This window comes from Rhinoderma darwinii, chromosome 8 (assembly GCF_050947455.1).
Source record: "Rhinoderma darwinii isolate aRhiDar2 chromosome 8, aRhiDar2.hap1, whole genome shotgun sequence".
Taxonomy (NCBI): domain Eukaryota; kingdom Metazoa; phylum Chordata; class Amphibia; order Anura; family Rhinodermatidae; genus Rhinoderma; species Rhinoderma darwinii.
Window position 1 is genome coordinate 111,171,402 of NC_134694.1, and position 22,096 is coordinate 111,193,497.

At 43.5% G+C, this 22,096-nt stretch overlaps 1 protein-coding gene across 4 annotated transcripts in view; it reads left to right on the plus strand.

The window, feature by feature from the left end:
• CLIC1 (chloride intracellular channel 1) overlaps window positions 1-16,913 on the plus strand; it is a 75,178-nt gene extending 58,265 nt beyond the window's left edge. For all 4 annotated transcript variants that reach the window (XM_075836337.1, XM_075836334.1, XM_075836336.1 and 1 more), the window contains 5 exons: window positions 7,885-7,994; window positions 10,925-11,050; window positions 12,607-12,713; window positions 14,115-14,296; window positions 15,368-16,913. In XM_075836337.1, coding sequence (XP_075692452.1) covers window positions 7,939-7,994; window positions 10,925-11,050; window positions 12,607-12,713; window positions 14,115-14,296; window positions 15,368-15,529 — 633 coding nt within the window. In that variant the 5' untranslated portion in view covers window positions 7,885-7,938 and the 3' untranslated portion in view covers window positions 15,530-16,913. The remainder of the gene's footprint in view (window positions 1-7,884; window positions 7,995-10,924; window positions 11,051-12,606; window positions 12,714-14,114; window positions 14,297-15,367) is intronic.
• Window positions 16,914-22,096: the final 5,183 nt, after the last annotated feature.

Sequence of the window (22,096 nt, forward strand, 5' to 3'; positions counted from 1 at the left end):
CATCAGAAAGGTCAACTTTCTGACTGTACAACTAAGCAAATGGCTATTAGTTTTAAATGTATTGCTGTATATATTTTTTTATTTTTTTTTAAGAAAAAGTTGCAATTGAGAAAAAACTTTAGGCGAAAGGACTTCTACAACTGTCTTAGAAACCATCCGTGGAATCCAAAGGCCCTCCACAAATTGAATTTTTTTTAGGAAAGGGCTACATTTTTAGAATCTTCATCTCTGCTGACATCCGATAACCTCTAAAAAGTTGTTTGTTTCAGTAGTAGGTTTTGGAGATGTGGAAACTCCCCTTGACTCAACGGCTCATGTTTAGTGGTTTTGGCTGCTTATCTCCATACTAAGGGGAAGAAACTCTAGTGTCGCATTGCAAATTGGTGCAAGTAAAAACGAAGAATCTTTTAAAGGGTTAATTATGGAGCTTCATTGTTTACACTGCCGAGGGCCATGTCCGGACATTTTTTCAGCACTAGTCACTCCTGACTGGTCGGCAGCGCTTCCTTGGTTGTTTTGACCAGAAAACAGGACACGGCAAAGGCGGCAAGATCTACTTACTGCTGGAATCCACGATATGACACCCATCGTCCGCTATGGTTTTCTTCTCCATGCGGAATTTGTGAGGGAAAAGTTTGGCATGGACCATTGCACGCTGCGTTACAGATGTCTCCTCTGGCATTGTTTCTTAGGAAGAATGTGGCACCTTGCGGAGGCCCCACGTGACTACGGGTCAATATTATGGAGTTGCTTTATCGGTCTTCGCTGTGTGTATATTTATAGCAAATAAAATGGATCGAATTTCGTCGTGTAATCTAGAACTTTTTTGGGACCCTATTTATCTAGAAGCAGTATGGCACTATTTACCTGGAATCTCTGGATTATACGTGACTGCATTGGATCCACGGGAGGTTTCTAACCTAAAGTTTACAAAAAAAAATAACGTAATATATATATATGCATTATTATATAATTTTGTAAAATAAAAAAAACAGTGACACACCTGTATTAAAGCTGGATGTGGGGAATATTTTATTTTTTATTTTTTTTCGATCGTTCTTGAGAACTGGAACTCTCCACTTGTGACCAGCCTTGCGTCTACGCGTAAGGCCATATCCTTGAGCAACACGAACCCTCCCCGTGCTTACACAGTAACAGGCCGTCGTCATGCTCAATTGTTTACTAAACCGCATCAATGGTTACTAGGAATAATATCACATTAGGGAAGGGCCCTTCATCCGCTCAAATCTCAGCCTGGTTTATTTTTAATTTATGGTGTCACTTGGATGTCAATGATTGCTCATCTTCTGGGGCTATAAAATTTGTTTGCCAATTTTTGTTCTAGGAAATATCTCTGATTTATATATATAATAATATATTTTAAAAATTGGTTGACCTTTTTGTATCTGTTTAATCCGTTTCGGGATTTTATTTTTTTTATTTGCTGTGCCTAATATATATATTCAGCACCTTTTAAATAATAAAAAAAAAATCTCCAGACATGAACTAGACAAACATATTCCAGAAGGTCACCCTTTTGTCATATGTTGCCCCTGTACATACTTGGGAATGGTGCCATATACGAATTTATGCTTCCATATCAGCACCTATAGCCACCTTGATGTTCACGTGCCATTTTGAATCACTCCTATAATGTATCTGATGTGCTTTATAGAACTCTCCATAAGGGAAATCTGAGGCCTTTCTATCAAAAAAGCTGTGACCGAGCATTTTGCAGCATTCCCTAAAATCTGCCCATTGCATACATAACTAGGTTTATAGGGTGCTCAGCCCATCCACCTGCTCTTTTTTTGGGGTACCTAATAAAATAATTATTGGATCCTATTTACTCCATCTTTGTCTAGTTACATTTCGGGCAAAATCTTTGACCTTCCAGAAGCTCACATAATTTTTGGTTATTTGGAGCTTCCTGTCTGCAGTTCGTTTCCTGGCCGGTCGGTCTCTCTACTGCTCATGCAGAACACGAGACCTTTACTATGCTCCCCCCTCCCCGAACGCCCGTCATCGGTGTGTGAAAATTAGCCGGATGGGGAAGTCTGTGAAAAGCATTGATCAATTCAACATGTAGAACAAGATTTAGTTTTGAATGCATTCAGAAATCTAGTGAGGAATAAATATTTAAAAAAATTTGCTCCTCGAATATGACGGATTATCGGATGTTTTTTATCTTCATGGATCATGTAGTTGTGCTGCCGCTTGGTCTATTGGTCTTGCAGTGCAGCCTATGAGATGACAAATCCCAACTTTCGGAGGCTAAAATCTCTCCACGGGCCACCTGGGCGGCCTCTATGGTACATAGGCTCTTGTATGGAACGTGTGGAGTTACTATAGTTTATGCCCCATGTCACGATTGGCAAATGTGTTGCAAGTTTGACAGAGGTCTAACTAAATTTAATATGTAAATATTAATGTGGGCATCAAACTAGCTCCCCTAGGTGCCAGTAGTGGAGTTGCACTCCTTTACCGCAACTTAAAGGGATATTCCCATCATAAACATTTATGGCATATTCTCAGGAAATGCCAGATAGGTGTGGGACGCCCATTTTAGGCCTGTTCCGACGATTTATGCGGGCCGCTCTGCCCATAGAAGTCAACAGAGTGGTGGTCACGCATGTACACGGCGCTCTTTATTGATGATCTTAAAAGAGCCTTGCAAGTAGCGTTTTTCATATTTCTTTTGTACCACTGGCAGAACTTTTTAAGTGGGTTTTTTTTTGGGGGGGGGGAGGGGGGATTCGCGGCTAAACTTGCTAAACAATTCTGGTAGTTTCATACTGACTGTATCCTATTGCGACTCGGTCTGTGGTTTTGGTACACCATGCATTACAAAAAGCAGATGCTGTTTTCAAGATCCGGCAAAACTTAACTGCTCCTTTTAAAGGGGTTTTCCACTGAATCCTTTTTGTGGCGTTTCATTTAGCTACTGCTGTTGTTTAGGGTCCAACTTCTGCCAAGAAAAAGATGTTTCGGAGATCCCCATTCTTGTAGAGTATGTGAAATAGATAGGGGAGCCCCTATAAAGTCAGACTTCTTTGAGAAGTTACCATTGATTTCAGGGGGGATTCGCCAACAATGTAACGTATAGGGGCTGAAATACTATAATTGAGTCTTTTCCGCAATAACCATCTATAGACACGCTTCATAGGGCCGTAATAAGCAATATTTCATGAAAATCATACATTCGATCATAGAACGTACTGGTGAGATATAGCATGACCAGTGCAATGGAAATGTGAAACAGTTGCCCACAGGAATCATGTTGGTTGCTATAAGCACCTCTGCCAGTTGATCTAATGATCGCAGCTGGAGGTGTACAGAAAGGACAAAGGGCCCCATGGCTTGACCCCACCACTTCTTAACACCTTGCTCCCACCTTTTCTTCCATAATCCATGGGATGACTAACTTTTGTAGGACCTGGAGATCATAGGATCACTACACAGGTTCTCACCACCCATCAAATTCATGACTTTTTAGATGCCCCATATCAGATGCTTGGATCACGAAGCTTAGGATATATATCTAAGAACTCAAAGGGGTTCTTCAGTGACTATCCTCAGGAATGGTCATCACCGTCTTATCGGAGGAAGTCCTACACTCGGCACCCCCATTGTTAAACTATTTGAAGGGGCCTCGGCGCTCTGGCGAGTCCTGCTTTCCCTTCCATGCGTACACAGCTCGGCACTTCATAACGCCGTCGCATTCTTATCGGCTGTGCGCAATATTACAGCTTCCCATTCATAATACTGTTCGCCGCCGCTACGAATGTTGTGCAGTATGGAGCTGTGTAAGCGATGAACAGTGAGCAGCGTTTTCCGGAGCACCCCGGATCCTTCAAACAGAGTCAGATCCCCTCCGATCAGATATTGATAGACTATCCTACGGATAGGCCATAAATTTGATGTTACCGGATAACCCTTTAAAGGGTCTCTGTTTATATGCGTCAGTGGCGGTGTGGTCCGTTCTTACATTTTGTGCATTGATCAATGAGCACTCCACCCTACCAGCTCCTCTTTCCCACCATTTGGTGATGTGGTTGCTTTTCGACTCCCATAACTTCCTAGTTGCAGAATACCTTCGCTGGCTCGTGTAAGGGAAGTTTCGGATCCATCTGATATTGAAAGATGGTGTTTAGATGATCGGAACCCCTTATTCGTTTCTGTTGCCAACATCTTGCAACTATTGACCTCTATTAATCTTGAGAAGGTGTAAACTTCTTCAAACCGTGACTCAGACGCTGACGTTGCTGTTGAAGACACTTGTGTTGCCCTTGACAGCCAACAATAAACTTTCTTTGATGTTTTTACGGGACCAATCTCCTTGTTTATCATGGGTAATAACCAACGTAATTAGTACACCGTTTTTTATTTTTCAATATAGGATTCCCAGAATTTTTATCCTAGCCCTTCTCTGACTACTCTTTATAATGATCTCCCATCCCTGATATACTCCGCAGTATAAGAAGAGAAAATCTTTCTTTCCTCTCCGTGATCCTCCATGTGCGGAGGGAAATGTGTCTTGGGTTCCAGCTTTTAATAGGAACGGTGTAATAATTCTCCTATTCTTGTAGGACGGGAGCTCACACTTACAAGTACTCCAGCCCCTTATAAGAATAACTTTCAGCACTGACTTGCCCTTTCTTTCCTATGGGAGGAACCGGGTGATTTGGTGGGACGCCACCCTATTCAAGATTTACTCAATGACCTCATCTCTTTGTAGGGTCTGGGTGTGGTGTGTACTTTCTTGCTCACAGCTATTTCTGTGCACAGATTATTCATTTTTTTTTTCTATTAAACACTTAATAAGGCATTTTTCAGTTTCTATGTCCCGAAGCCATACCATTAAGATGCCACGGCATCCCTAGATAATCTCTGTGTGTCATAAAATATAAGCTTGACGTACATGGCAAATCTCCAATGCCACTTTACAGAGTTGGCGAAGCTCCTCTCCCACAGCGGTCACTCGGTAAGAGTGAAGGGTATGTGTTCCATGACCCAAAAACACAACAAAAGAGAAGGACACCGCAAAGAAAAAAAGCATAATGAAGCCACATATTAGCTTGTGAATTAATGCTGTAACACCCTCTCCCCCCCCCCCCCCCCCCCCATGGTTCTACTACACCAAACCTGGATCCCTATAGCCGATAAAGAAAATCCTGCAAAACTTAGGGAACTCCATGTCCCTCCCTGTAGGTCAGTCATTTATTGGACTACCTGCTGCCATACATAACGCAGTATAACCGTTTGATTTTTGGCTAGAAGGCCCCTTTATTACTTAAGTGCCGTTTTTTAAATCAAGAGGGTCGTTGTTGCTTAAAGGGCTTGTCCGTTTTTGACAGCTCCTACTTGTCAGAAGGGTCCCTTGACAATAAGCTAATCACAAAGTGTCCCCCTGCTGGGACCCCCAACGATCGACTGCAATCTGTAGGGGAAATCTGGCGGTAAGTATTCAGTTTCACTGCAGCGCCACCACAGGGCAAATTAAACATTACACCATTCCCATTTATATCAATGTTGTTGTTTTTAGGGTCCTACTTCGCGAGACACTTTTTTTCTTTTTTTTAACCGCTCCCCACTCTGACCAAGAGATAAGGATCCTGAACAAAGGACCCCCCTATATTAACTCACAATTCCCTAATGGGGTGTATGAAATGGGTTATCCAAAGTGGACAATTCCTTTGAAAGCCTCTGTATACCTCTATATATGTGTGTGTGTTATCACTGCATTCATTTTTGTACATAGAAAAGAAGCAAAAATCAAAATGGTCCCCCCCCCGTCCCCCCTCATTGTGGTACTGGATTTGCCCCCAGTACAGCAGATCCTGGTGTTTGGCCAATATTCTTCTCCCTTGTTTAAAAATTAGAGGGGAATCCTGCAATGGTTCTCGACACCCAATAGCAAAAGGAACGGGACCACTGAGGGCTGGACCCCCTCTCTCTAAGGGTCCCACGGCAACCACATGGGCAACTTTAGTGGTACATATGCCCTCCGCTACATGATGATCTATGCAGCGGAGGCAGATATGATGCGGACACTGGCCTGGTCCTGTTAGGTCACTTTTGCATGCAACGCAATTTAACCTAATCCAGTCATTTAACACGGGTGTGGCCACCTAAAAATACCTTCATTCCCTCCCGGGAGATTATTGACTTTACACATGTAGGAAAATGTTTCTCCTTAAGATGCAGTGAAATATATTCTATGTGCACCTACAGTTTCGGCAAGTAAGGTTTATTCTTCGTATAATGAAAAGTTATTACATTTTCCTCACAATTTCAAGATCTCTGCTTGCTGTCATTCAATAGGAACCCTTGATTACTTCTAGTGACTAAAAATCTGTCCTGGCTCTGATAACTGTAACGAGCCATGCACCTATGTGTCATCACAAGACCGGGCCAGATTTGTATTCCCTGCAAATAGACAATGAAGGTTCCTATTAAATGACAGCAAGCAGAGGTCCTGAAAACCGGGAGGTATTGAAACACAATTTGCATTGGTGTTTCAACACAACACAAAGGAAACGGGTGGTTTGGAGAAGGCATCCTAGTGATGGCTGTGAAATGTATTGCGCAAGAAAAACTTGTGCGGCGGGCGGTGTTTGTATGTTACAAATTTGCTGGTCACAATAAAGATGTAGCAGAGCTGAGTTCGTTTTTCTTCTCTTCGTGCATTGTGATTACTTTCTGATTTAATATTCAATCCTATGTCAAACCTTTGAATTCACTATGTGCCAAATCATAACCCGGCTCTGCTGCATCTGTAATTGTTACCCCGCTTGCTGCAGTCCGGCCTGCACCGTTTTATTTTTCATCTTGCTTAGCGTTTTAGCACAGTATGTGTTTTCTTCTGGCGGACTCTCCACACCCGTCGTGATCACACCTCCCTTCATCTCTGGTTATTCTCTGTTTGATCCTGCACCCTGTTCTGCCAAGAACTTACAGCTCCACTTTGCTCTGCAATCATCCTTGTACTAAGTACGTTTACAGAATTAACCTCTTCCCTGCTGGCTGTCCTCTCTCCAGACCTGCGGCCTCTATCATTGTACACACATACGCTGCTCCTTGCCAGGATGGGTAAAACATGGGAGTGCCCCTTTTTAAAATGAAGGAATTCACTAGGATGGACGTGCCAAGTAATGGAGACGGGACTACAACTCACCTACTCCTCCGCGTCATCCATCCTCTTCTTCCATTGACCCATCCTGACATCTTACCCTCCACCTTACTTTATGATCCACTTCTCCTCATTCTTCATGAATTCCTCCTCGTCTCTTACTCCTTACCGTCTCTGTCTCGCTTCCTCTATCCCCTGTCACTCACGCGTCTCGCTTCTTTCTCTGCCTTGTTCTTCTCTGGCGCAATGTGGTAATTGTAAGGGTATGTTCACACGCACTAAATACGGGCGTAATTCGGGTGTTTTTGCCCCGAATTACGTCCGAAAATAGCGCCTCATTAGCGTTGACAAACATCTGCCCATTGAAAGCAATGGGCAGACGTTTGTCTGTTCACACGAGGCGTAATTTACGCGCCAGTGTCAAATGACGGCGCGTAAATAGACGCCCGCGTCAAAGAAGTGACCTGTCACTTCTTTGGCCGTAATTGGAGCCGTTACTCATTGACTCCAATGAATAGCAGCGCCAATTACGTCCGTAACTGACGCGGCGTTCAATCGCCTGCACATGCCGTTACGGCTGAAATTACGGGGATGTTTTCAGGCTGAAACATCCCCGTAATTTCAGCCGTAACGGACGCCCTCGTGTGAACATACCCTTAATGTGTGATGAAGACGCCCGGTAAAATGTGCGGTATCCTTGTCTCCCTGTTTGCACCTTTTGATAAACCCCAAATCTCTCTCTTCCCTTTTAGGCGGGCTCTGACGGACAGACCATTGGCAATTGCCCCTTTTCCCAACGTCTCTTCATGGTCCTCTGGCTAAAAGGAGTCACGTTCAATGTCACCACAGTCGATATGAAAAGGTGAGGAACAGTCGGTCTATAATTTACCAAGGATGTAGTATATGGTTTACAGGGTTGGGGCCTCCAGTGCCCGCCCTTCCTGCCCAGGCCGGTTGTGATCTGAGCACTGGTTCTCCAGCGGGTGTATTCCACTCCCTACTCCGTCATTCCTCTCTCAGACTTGGCTGACACTTTATATTTCGGTAATCTAAGCACTGCTCAACTCTGGGAACCCCACGTCCCTGGAAAACAGGTCATCTGACAGCGCCTGGACTTCACCCTTTGTTCTGCTGATCAGGGATGGTACCCCCGCCGATCATACATTGATCGCCTATATTAAGGAAAGCCCCTTTAAACCACCCTTCAGCACCCACACCTGCTTATCCTTGGGGGACGTGCAAGCTTGTTCTAGCTATACAACCCTTTTAACATCTAAGGGCTCTTGCACACGGCCGAGTGCCACTCGGGCCGTTTTTCGTGGCACCCAATGATTTTCACGGACCCATTCACTTCAGTGGGTGAATCGGGTCTGTGAAAACAGACCCGACTCTCCGATCCGTGAAAAGATAGAACATGTGCTATCTTTCCACAGATCACGGACGGGACTCGGCCGCCACACATGGTTGCATGCAAGAGCCCCAAGGAAGATGTTAAAGGGACTTTTTTGATGTATGCAACCTATTGTTCCCTCTTATCAGCCATTTCAGATCAGGAGAGGCTGACCTTTACAAACATAGCTGAGGGCGCTCTACCCTTTTATAACATGTCAACTTGCCTAAAATTAGTAATAACGGGAGGAAGGAGCTTATAATTAAGTCAGAATAGATACTGTGTACACTGGTGCGGTGCTGTGTGTGTGATGAGACGGATTGCGGTGAGTCACCACTGTCTCTGCCCTACCACGAAAGTGACTGCCTGCCGTAAGACAAGCCATTCATTGATTGGAAAACTTTGGCATTGCTTTTTCCTTCCACGCCTATCTTGCAAAATGCGCAGAGGAGGAGAGAATGTGTTGTGAAGTTAAAGGGTGTGTATACTTTTGCAATCTTTTATTTTTTTTATTTTTTCCATGCATCTAAATTATAAAAATTAAGCAACTTTGCAAATAGGCTTGATTTTAAAATATCCCACCGTTTTGTGTATACAGCTGTAATGCAGACCTATATGTCTCCTGGTTACAGACTACGAACAAACCTGTGTAGTCTGATCCTGCAGTCATGTATTTCACCGCTATCTCTGCCCCCTCTTGCTAAACTAAAGATAGTAGAAGAGAGGATAGAGGGAAAGAGATGACTTACAGGATGAAACTAACCAAAGGGTTGTTTGTAGTCTGTAACCATGGGAGCACATAGGTCTGCATAAGAGCTGTATACACAAAATAATAGGATATTTTAACCATGGCTGTGCAAAGTTGCATCATTTATATTTTAGGTGCATTGAAGCAATGAAAAAGTTGTAAACGTGTACACACCCTATATGCCGGCTTTACGCATACGATTTTGACGGAATCCGCTGACATAATGTGTATGAGGTCAGCTGTTCAGTCTTGAGTTGTACGGAATCGGCTTATCCTCCTCTTCCTGTGCTCGCTGACCCAAGCATACGTGTTTCGGGGGAGATAGCCTTCGCTTCAACACCATTATCTCTCTGGCCCTGTTTGCATCACGTTTCTAATGTACGTGTCCGTAGGGCTCCATTAGCCATCAGGCTGGTATAGGTCGCTATTCCATACAACGGGATCCCGCAAAAACCTATATCCGAGCCAATGGTGGGGCACGTTTTACTGTATGGCATACGTCACCGGCATCCCTTTAACCTACAGTATATGTCATGATCTTTGCTGTAGCTTTTCATGACGCATATGTAAAACGGATGCCATAATGGTCCATGGTGTCGGATGCCATCCCTACGTTTAACGAATATATCGGGAGCTTTTTCTGGCAGGTTTGTTTAACCCAGGGCAAAAGCGTGATGTGAATGGGGCCTTATGTGTATGGCCAGCTTCACCCCTGTCCGTCCCTGTATAATGCTACTCACATATGGAGGCTTCTACTCCTATATTATCATTGACGCCACTCTTGTTAGATAATCAGGATGGCGTTTGATTGACGGACAGACTGGTTGAGGTTTTTAGCAGTGGACACATAATGATCGTTAAAGGGGTTTCCTCATCCCCATTTATGGCATATCCACAAGTGGCACCCCCACCTATCGGGAGAATGTGGGGATGGCTGTATACTGACCGGAGAGATAACCTCGCATGTGGGCGACGCTCTCCATCCAAATGTTGGCATATCCTGTTTTGGTTATTTTTGCGGGGGTTTTTTGGGCATTGTTAATTTTACATTTGCAAATTGATGTCACTTTTTGTCTTTTTTATTTTTTTAATCATTCTCTTCTTATCTTCTCCCTCATATCAGGTTTTTAATTCACACTCCAACATCATATATGTAGTATATGGGAGTTTTTGTGTGTGTTTGGGTCATAGATTTAAAAAGGAACACTCCAGGTAAAACTGATACACTGTGTTATGTCTAGTGCAGAGGCTGAGGGGGCGGAGCATGACAGAAATTTGGGAAAAAAGTGAATTCCTGTGTCATGCTCCACCCCCTCAGGCCCTGGACTAAACATAAGTGTATCCGTTTTGCCTGGAGTGTTCCTATAAGTGTCAGGACAAAAAAACCTGTATCTGTATATAGATAGTATACAAAAAGAAATCCATATGTGTTTTTTCACTGAATTCACGTGCAATTTTATTGTGGTAAATGACTAATTTCCATAGAAATAAGACGAGGAGCGCTGTTCTATAATTTATGCTTTTCATTGATGTTGAGTGATTGGGTTTTTCAGGTTTAGAGACGTGTAGAAGGTTACGTTGTGATATAATCGCATGATCGACTCCGCCAAGTACTGGTGTAATTCTGATTATTATTTTTTTTATTTTTTTTTAGGAAGCCAGAAATTCTGAAGGATATTGCACCCGGAGCTCAGCCACCGTTCCTCTTGTTCCGAGGAGAGGTCAGAACAGACACCAATAAGATAGAGGAATTCCTGGAAGAGATACTGTGCCCCCCAAAGTATGTGCATAGTTCACAAACGGTTAAATGTTCTCTCTTTGTGGCCTGATGCACTGTTGGCCCGTAATGACATCGAAAGCGGAATCCTTTGCGGCTGTTTAGTGCTGAGTGAGGTGGTTCGAGGGGAGAAAATGTTATACCACGTGTGATCATTTACCATCATGGTGGTATGCATGGCCCCATTGAAACGCAGAGACACCATATTCGAAATCTGTGATATAGATCCCGAATACGTTTGCGTGCGTGAGGCCTCACAGCGGAATTATATAACTGAGCATTGACATCAGCCTGTATGATAGTCCAGAGCTGCATTCACAATTCTGCAGGCTTCAGAGCAGAAATCTCCCAGCATTCCCTACATGTTCAGCGTCCGCATAGAGCTTGCCCTGGTGATTTGCATTATCGGAAGTGTATACTTTACTCCAGGCGCTGTACAGTAATCTAATGTAGGGAGAACTACCGTCCACCGAGGAGCTCTGCTAACCTGTCAGCCATGTTTCTGACTGCAAACTTGTTGACTGTTTCCAATAACAACCGGCAGAATTGTGAATGCAGCTCTGGACTATAATACAGGCTGTAACTCCGGATAAGTTTGAGATTAGTAATGTTTCTACAAAATATTTTAACTATTTATGCAGATAACATCTATATGAGAACTGTAAAATAGTGTTCAAAGGTGGAGAGACACTTTAAGTTTTACTAGAGCTTTAGGCCTCATGCACACGAACATGTTTTTGCGTCCGCAATTCATCCGCAAAAATGCGGATTTATTGCGGACCCATTAATTTCTATGGGCCCATGCATACGACTGTGGTTTCCACAAGTCCTTATACGGTCCGTATTTGTGGTCCAGACTCATTGACATCAATGTGTGCACGGTCCGTGAATTGCGGATGACACTCCGCGGCCGTCCGTGCGTAATCACGGGCCGTGTGCATGAGGGCTTAGGGCTCATACACACGGCAAAGAAATATGCCCAGAAATGTACAAGGGCGCATGAAGTATCTATGCGTCCAGATAATATACGCGTAGGCTCCTCATTCACCACCAAATGGCAGGGGTGGAGCTAGCAGGGCATGTGCCCTGGGTGCCAGTGGCGTACCAACAAGCTACAGGGATAGGGCACATTAAGTATCGTTTCCCTGGTTGAAAAACAGCCAAACTACCATATGGTGAGGCAGCGTATCCTCCCTGTTCTGTAATACGACATACGTTGACACGACATGAAACACTGCATGGCACCGATTCCAGGAAAGGGGACGGGGATGGGCACACAGGTACAGTATGGGGCTATAGAGCTCTATATATAATGTTGGGAAAATCGGATGGGTTTCTTTTTTTTCTTCCCTCAAAAATATTATTGCATCTATATACAAAATGTAATCCTCGGGAGCCCGTCCAGCGCCAACCTTTCATTGTAACTCCAATATATGCGTTGTATCTGCATTGCCCAAGTAGACAAAAAAAATAATGAAGGATTGAATAAAACTGGGACATGCTCGCTCGACCATACTGCTTTTAATTTGCATCTAACCAATTGGATGTCTCTTGCTTAGATACCCAAAGTTGGCTGCCAAAAACCCTGAATCGAACACAGCAGGACTTGACGTCTTTGCCAAATTCTCTGCCTACATCAAGAATCCCAACCCCGGTCTGAACCAAAGTAAGTGCAAGATTCTGTAAGACTGGGGTCACTCGGGTATTTTTCTACCCCCCTAAATACACAACCTGCACCAAGAAAGTCAGGAGTGGATCCTAAATAGAGGGCATATGTACCATAGAGGTAGTCCATGCGACTGCGGGGCTCCTGGAGATCGGGGACCCAGCCAAGGTTGTCCGTATCTCTTATTCTAACGTGTGGTGAGAATCTGTGCATCGTTCCCTCTCCATAGTGCCAACAGTGTTGGGAATTAACCGCATTCACCCAATGATCATGGAACGGGAATAAGGGTGCAAACAAGCACCAAGTCCCCCCATCACAAGTTTTAATATTTGCTGCGGGCCCCCGCCCCTTCACATTTTGTGCTCGTATTATAGAAGAATGGAAGCCACCGCTGTCAGTCGAAACCACCACTTCCTTTCTCTAGCCGGGTTTGCTGACTGCGCACTGTTTTCTAGGTTTGTGTAGTGCAGGGGGGGGTCATATCTAGCTTGAGGTGGTTTCCTTAGTTGCTGAAGCAGCGAGACAAGGTATTGGGTTGCATTCACACAGTGCAGTTTGTAATGCCTTTTTTTTCAGTCACTTTTTTTTTCTCCTAGTTTTGGCTGCAAAAAAACTGCACTGGGCGAACAAGTCCTTAGTTACATGCATCTAATTGGATGTAATTCACCTGCTGATGCAACTAAAAAATTAAGAAACTTTGCAAATAGTTTTGATTAAAAAAAGTATCTGACCATTTTGGGTATACAGCTCCTATGCAAGCCTATGTGTCTCCATGGTTACAGACTACAACCAACCCCTGTGTAGTCTGATCCTGCTGTCATATCTGACCATTTTGTGTATACAGCTCCTATGCAAGCCTATGTGTCTCCATGGTTACAGACTACAAACAACCCCTGTGTAGTCTGATCCTGCTGTCATGTCTTACTCTATTCTCTCTGCCCCCTCTTCTATGTCTGTAGATGAGCAAGAAGAGGAGTAAGTGGTCAAAAAATAACTGCAGAATTAGATTACACAGGGTGTTTTTAGCCTGTAACTATGGTAACACACGCGCATATGAGCTGTGTACACAGGGGAGTGGAGCAAATATAATAAGGTGTATATTAGTAAATTTCATTATTTCCAACAGGGCTAAAGACTTTAGCTTGTCCTTATTGTAATGAGCTTGTACGTATGCACAAAGTTAATCTGAGCAGGAAAAGCTGCAGTGCAAAGCATGGGGGAAGGACAGCGCTGCAGCCTGGACTTTAGATGAGACTCTCTAGTCATTGATGTCAGTAAGGTCGTTCATTTCTACTGAAATGATTGTCTCTGGGTTCTGGATTCGCTCTATATTCCATCCATCACTGACCATGGTCTCATATGTCTAATGTCATAGTGTAACCCTGACTCCTCTATCCTCAGCTCTGGAGAAAGGCCTCATTAAGGCTCTGCGGATTCTGGACAACTATCTGAACACTCCTCTTCCGGAGGAAATAGACGAGAACAGCGCAGAGGACGAGACCGTGTCTCACCGCAAGTTCCTGGATGGAGACGAGCTGACGCTAGCTGACTGTAACCTCCTCCCTAAACTACACATAGTACAGGTGAGAGGGCGGCCATGTCCTGGATGCACAAACAATAGAAGGAATTAGATATGCAATATGAGCGGTCTCTGTGAAGTTATTGGCAGGATCGGTTTTAGGGAGTGGCAAACTGGGCAATTGCTTAGGGTCTCTATTTTCTAGGGGCACGACCAGGGGCAAATTAAGACCACACAGTAGTATTTAGCTGAGTATGGTGGTATTATTTGGGAAGTGAATTACAGTATTATGTGGACTCCTTAAGTATAAGGCCCTGTTCACACAGAGTATTTTTGCAAGCGGAAAAATTTGCCTCAAAATTCCTTCAGGCATTTTGAGGCAGACTTTGACCTGCCAGCAGAACATTTGCCGCATTTTTCGTGGCGTTATTCACTGCCTTTTCCGCCCACGGGCAGAAACCGCCACGAATATCGCGATTTCTGTCTCCCATTGATGTCAATGGGAGGTCATAGACGGAAGCGCCCTAGGAAAAGGCATGTCGCTTCTTTTTCTTGCGAGCAGTTTTTACCGCTAGCGGGGAAAAACTGCGTCCGCCTCCTATTGAAATCAATGTGAGGCGATTTTGGGCGTATTTTGGTGCGGCTTCCGACGTGGTTTCCGCATCAATAACAGCGCCAAAATACTTAGTGTGAACTAGCACTTATGCTGCATATTATTTAGGCACTCTGTGGTAGTATTGTCTTGGCACTATATGGTGGTATCGCAGTATTATATGGGTTAAAATGACTAGAAATACTGTTTAAGTGTCAAGCGAGGCAAAACTGACAATGCTTGTTGCTGTGGACCAGATTCGATAGAACCGGCGCTTGGCTATTGGGGATACAAAGTTTGCAACTGCGCAAAAGGCTCCGGTGCTTATACACAAGAGTCACACTGACCAAGTAAAGCTGCAGTATAAAGCATGGGGCAAAGAGCAGCAGCCTCAAATTAAACAGATGGTGTGTTTGTTTTTTCAGCTTAGACTCCTAGTGATAGTCCAATGTTTGCCAGCTATGGCACTCATATTCTTTGTGACGAACATTTATTTTTTGTTGAAACCCGTGTGCGCTGACCCCTCTCCTCCTCTCTTTCTAGGTGGTCTGTGAGACGTTTCGAGGTTTTATGATCCCAGAAGAGTTCACTGGAATCCATCGCTATCTCACAAACGCCTACAAGCGGGAAGAATTTGTTAGCACGTGCCCGGCCAAAGTCGAAATTGAACTTGCATACGCCCAGGTGGCCAAACCCCTCAAGTAACAAACCAGCTCTTCAAGTGAAAGAGGAACTCCTCCTATTTAAACGCCTTATAATAAACAAAAAAAATATACCTAGCCTTTGTTCCGTTAAGAAGGACAGAGCATCGATTGGCCTGTCCGACTGCCACTCAAAAAATCTGCTCCTTATGAGACCCTCCTCATCTTACTTAGGGCACTCTAACAGTAGACCAGAATCAGTGTAGTTCCAATACCGCCTCTAGGTGGCAGTGTAGGCGGTACATTTCTGGTATTGGCTGTGACTCTGCTCACTTATAGGACGATTTATATACTGTACTGTTCATAGTGGAGCATTTGTTTCTGCGGTGCATTAATGCTACACCTTTTTACGGTTTAAGCGACCCATAGGGAAGAAAAATCATCTTGTACGTATTTTTATGTTTTTATAATAGATACCGTTTATTCCACTAGATGGGCTTAGACAATCAAAATGTTAAAATCCTGCTACCTGTTTATCTCCTAGGACTATGGGATGATATGCTGAGCACAGTCACGTCACCATGTGCCACAAGTGCCTTTTAATACCCTCCTGTTGTAAATATGATGAGGGCGAGGGAACAATGATCCATTGGGGACCCCATTTGTATATTTCCTGATGCATAAAATTCTCCTCCACAGCCACTTGTACCATGTTTGCCCCATTTTGCCCAGTTCAGGACCCTCATCTACATCGACAGAGCAATTTCAATAAACTTCGTGTCTCTGGAGGACCCGGACTGACTATAGATTATAAATTAGTACTGTGTAATGCCTTAATTCCCCTGTGGTGGCGCTGCAGGACAATTGAACACTTACTCTGAGGTCCTGGCAGCGATCACAGCCGATCCTGTAAATTATCTGGAGGTAGAAAACGGTCATAAAAAATGCATCAGAGCTTTTTTTTCTAAAGACACTTTTTACCCTCAAGTAGTTTTATATCGCATAGTTTTATAATAACCTTCACACATTTAAGTCTAGAAGGGTTTGATCACAGGCTCTCTTTTTCAAGTGCACCCCACTTCCTGTTAGTGAGTTACCTGTGTGACTATGCAGGGGCACTCAAGTGTCTGATAACTGGGAGCAACAGCTTGTAGCAGAAGACCTCAAGGGTATAAAAGCTGCCATTTATAGACCTTTTTTGTATATTTTAAATGGCCTTCTTTGTTTTTTATTAACACAAACAACCATACATAGCCCTTAAATTGCAGATACTGACCTTTTAGTTATGATTAGAAGACTACAATGACCCCCCTGCAGGTAACTTGCAATAATTTGGGTAGGACTCATTCTCACTCTATAAACCCGACATATAAGTTGTATATTTAATATTCTGAAGAAATCAACCTGAGTATTCACATTTATATTAAAACTGAACCTGAAAAACCGCACGTTGGAGTTGTCTCTATGTATAAAGGATATGTGTGATTGTATGGAAACAGTCAGCATGGAGTCCATCAGTCTTTGGTTAAAAAAGAAATAAAAAAATAGGCCGTGTCTGGTATTGCATCTCTGATCCATTCACTGGAATGCTGCAGTACCAGACACGAATAGGTGGACGGGAGTGGTGGTGTTTTTTTTTTTTGGGGGGGGGGGGTTAAAAGGGTTGGGGGCCGTCCCATTTTCATATACCCGATTAGAGAATTCTGAGTTAATAGAGAGGGGGTCCTCTGCTCAGGATCCTCATCCCTTGGCCAGAGAGGAAAGCCATTACAAAGATTGTCTCTCGCTCTGGAGGACCTGTCCTTCAATACACAAACAACCCATTGATATTTATAGGCACTGTGTAATGGTAAATTTATCCTGTGGTGGCGCTGCAGGGAGATGGAACACACCGCCAGGTTTGCTCAGCAGATTACAGCTGATCGCTGGGGTCCCAGCAGGACACTTTGTGATCAGCTTATCGTCGAGGGACTCTTCTAACAAATAGACACTGTCCAAAGTGGACACCACTTCAACCTGCCCATACCCATTAGGGTATGTGCACACACACTAATTACGTCCGTAATTGACGGACGTATTTCGGCCGCAAGTCCCGGACCGAACACAGTGCAGGGAGCCGGGCTCCTTGCATCATAGTTATGTACGATGCTAGGAGTCCCTGCCTCGCTGCCGGACAACTGTCCCGTACTGTAATCCTGTTTTCAGTACGGGACAGTTGTCCTGCAGCGAGGCAGGGACTCCTAGCATCGTACATAAGTATGATGCTAGGAGCCCGGCTCCCTGCACTGTGATCGGTCCGGTACTTGCGGCCGAAATACGTCCGTCAATTACGGACGTAATTAGTGTGTGTGCACATACCCTTAGAGTCATTTTCAGCATGGTTGCCAGAATCAACTTCATGCCATTTTCACTTTGGGAGGATTTGTCAGCCCCTCAGATGTCCTTTATATCGCGCCAATATTCTCTCCAGAATCAGAAGATTACTTAAAGGCTATGTACACCTTTTTGAAATCCTTTTTTTTTTTTTTTTTTTTTTCATTCTAATTACTTTTTATTTAAAATTATTTTTACTTTCTGAGATATAGCTGCTTTGTATACAGAGCAGCTGTATCCGTCAGGTCAGCGGGACTGACGGGTTCAGTGTCAGCAGGTCCTGTGTGTCTCGGACACGCACGATCAAGCTGGTACCGATTTACATCTAAGCTCGATCAAAGTAAAAATAATTTTTAATACAAAGTATTTAGAAAGTTGCACAAAACACACTGATACACATTTTTACAAAAAAAAAGTTTCAAAGGTGTACATGGGCTTTATGGAATAAATCCGTACTGTCCCAAATGTGTAGATTGTCTGCAGAAACTATTCACTAATCCATGTTTGCCCCTTTCCCTGGTATCAGCAGTTGTACCCACATCAGTCACATATTGTTGTGCCCATTGTGATTCCATTATGGCATCTTTTCAAGGGGTGTATAGAACTACTCTCTGGTGCCAGGACTGAACATGTTGGTTGAGAATAACCGGGTGCATTGATAAAGGATTCGGAATAATGGGACGATTATGATGTTGGGTGGAGTTACCTTATGGATTTATCAACTCCCACAGATTCTGGCAGACGATGCTTTGAGGTTACACGTCTCATGTTGAGAAATCATTTTCTAGCAGAAACCTGCGGTGCTCTGAACAGGCTGCTGCACGCTACATAGTCTGACATCCCGGCGAGCGCTGCAAGGGATGAGACGAGCGCCGTCTAGAAAGGGTAAGCTAATAGGGGATTAGCCGGTGTCTGGAATGGAGAATCTCCCCTCACCGCATCCTTTTCTCTATCCATATCAATGGGAGTAGTGTTATTATTTATAATCTGGAGGTCCACGATATACATTCATGCATTATATGATACGTATTGAACAGATGCAGCAGAGTTAAACGGCTATTCCCGTCTCACTTTAAGAAAAAAGTTTAATTGTATATTTTCCCAGCGGTTTTTTCAAGCCTCCATACGTGCCCCTTTTATCTTCTATATGCTGCACCTCATTCGCTGGCTCTAAATTATGGCCGAGACCTGCGCCCATGCGACTCCACCATAAAAGCTCAGGGATAACACCCCAGCACCGCTTGCTTTCTTGTGCACACTCCTGAGGCTGCTATCCATTTTGAATAGCAGCATCAGAACGTACGACCCAGACCGCTCTTCTGCGGAAATAGGGATCCGCCAAATAGGAACGCTCCCCGACTACCGTGCATGCTCGGAGGGGGGCGCCCTATACATTTTAATGAAGTGTGACCAAGGTGGCCAGGCAGGGAGCATCCGTTTTCGGATGACGTTTCTGCACCATCCCAGAGGGAAACAAACCCGGATCGCTAGACGTGTAAAGGGGGCGTTACTGGTATATTGTGATCTTTTTATCTACCTACAGTCCTATGTAAACTTACACATCACGCATAACAGTTGTGCCAAATGACAACCCAACTCAGTCATATCTGTATGCAGCTATGTCTATTGAGATTTAACATACAGCTCCCTCTAGTGGTGGTTGCATGCAGCCAGAATTATAGAATTTATTAAGTAATTGAGCCAATGAATCAGACATTACCTTTAATAAACGTGTACAATGCCTAAATTTAAAGGAGCCTGTCCTGGCGTGAGGTCCTCGTTATTGTTCATACGAACGTACAAGTGATTTTTTCCTGTGGTGTTTATTAGTACGCAGGTTCGCTATTGATTTATTATTTTATGAATACTATGTGTGTATGTATGTATGTATATATATATATCTATATATATGTCGTGGATACTGTAATATACAAATAGGTGTAAATATTATTTGTAGGGTACTGTCTCACGTAACACAGAGCCGCTTTATGACAGGAACAGGAGGAGTAGCGGTGGTAGCAGGGCGATGCTCAGAGACAATTGGGACACAGCGCCGGAGTTGCAGAGGTCGGTATCGCAGCAGGTATTGTGATAAGTCATGTTGACTCCCAACGTCCTCTTTTCACCACTTATCCCACACAGACTGTTCACAGCGCAGCTCATCTCATGCAAGACGAATTGAAAGTTTTCTGCGGGAGAAAAGAAGCATCAGTCTACATCCTGTAGTTCCCACATTCACCACTAGGCGTCTTTGTGTCATATTGCAATAACTTGAAATGATGCGCGGAATAAAAAGACGCAAAAGTCGCAATTTGTGCAAATAAAAAATATTTTTACTTTTGTGGCGCTCTCGGGCCATTACCAAAAATGGGCGGGGCTTAGTGAAAGGGGCGGGGCCTTCCAAGGCTTGACACATTTATTCTAATTTACTCCAGAAACTGGCATAAACTATAGCAGAAATTTGCTTTAGCTCGTAGCTGGCATAGATTTCCCTTTTTGGTGCACGGACGACCAGAGAGGCACCTAATTTATTTAGAGGCTTGCTCCTTTTAATAAATTAGGTGCATATTACAACAACCTATTATTCTTTTAGACTGGCATACGAAACACCAGTCTAAGTAAATCTCCCCCAAAGTCTTTAGAGATCTTTAGACTCTGGATGAAAGCTATAATGTTTTCACACACTGACAGCAAGCAAAGATCTTGAAAATGGTGAGAACTTGAAATACAAAGTATGTTAAAGTTGCAGGTCGTTAAATAGACAATCATTAAGCTTTATTTGCATAAAACCGTAAAATCCCTTTATTACTACAGTCACTAGAGAAACCTCCATACTTCATACTAGTAGTCACAAGACCAAACAAATTCTGAACTTCTTCAAAAATTATATTTTCCTTTTTTAGTATAGAGAAAAAACTTCTACTGTCAAATAGTCTTGAAAGGGAATGTCCACCCTTCAACAACATTTTGTAATCTTCTTTCAAATACCACCAAAACTCTGCTGCCTGCAGTTGCCACTAGGGGAGCTTGCTGCATACAGCTTTATTTGTTAGTTCAATGTATAAAATGTATGCTATAGGCTCCTAAGCTCCCCCTAGTGGTGGCTGCGGACAGCAAGAATTTAATCCTTTAACTCTGTCTATAGAGGGATTTGCATCTGTATTAGAGAGAAAAAACGGAGCTCCGACCACTTTAAGATAAGAAATTATTTAGCACAGACTGTTGGACCTAAAAAACAACAAGGTGTTGGATATACACCTGCCGCTGTGTGTTTATGAATCCCAGCAGAGGTGACAAAGAAATTTCCGGAGAAATTGAGAGATGTAATGCACACACTGGCCACTAGGGGACTGGTACTTACTTGTTCTACCAGTGGCTGTAGAGTAGAGGCATCTTTCATTGGGAGGGCATTTCACTGGGAATTTTATACAGTCCATTGGAGAGATGGTTGGAAACAGGCAAGTGTAGCATTTCAGGCAATCTCCTATAGGGTTAAACACAGCGTTACTCCTCAACTATCCATCTGCGTCATTCTCAAATATGTAGCTTCTAGTCATCCCAAAAATAAATGCAGATTTACATGAGAAGTGCACAGTGAGGGGCTGTGGAGCGTGTTATTCTGCAAAACATTCATTAAAGCCAAAGGAAAGTGAGACATTCATTGCATAACTGCGTGGAATCAGATCAATAGTCACCGCCGCTTCCGGAAAAGTGGAGTTAACCTTTAAGGAACAACTGATTGTTACATTAAAGGAAATATTTCTTCCTGGGTCACATGGTTTGACATGTTAGATAAGACTTTCCTAATACGTATTTTGCATTCTAAATGTCACTCCCATCATGCTTCAGGGTAGAACACTGATTCCATGTTCTCTTGATCGAGGGAGGAGCTTTTTCCTATACTCTTGGTCGCCCCCTGCAGGGGAAATTCAGAATTACACATGAATTGCTCAAAGACCACCATAGCATGTCTCCCTCTATAATGTCCATATACCCCAGTAGGACAAAGGGGCAGGAATTTTCTTTGTAACAATCCGGGGGATGAATTTTGGCTTTTATTGAGGGCAATAAGCTTTATGCATGGCCCTCTCTGCATTTCTCGTGATTTGTCCAATCTCATAACAATCTTTGCTTTGCTACTTGATTCTTTTGTAGTTCTGTTCTGGAAACAAGTGTCTACTGCAATTTCCGGACTATCAGATCCAACCATTAAGGCTAAATTCACACATGGCGTATTTTTATGCCGCAGATTTGGCTT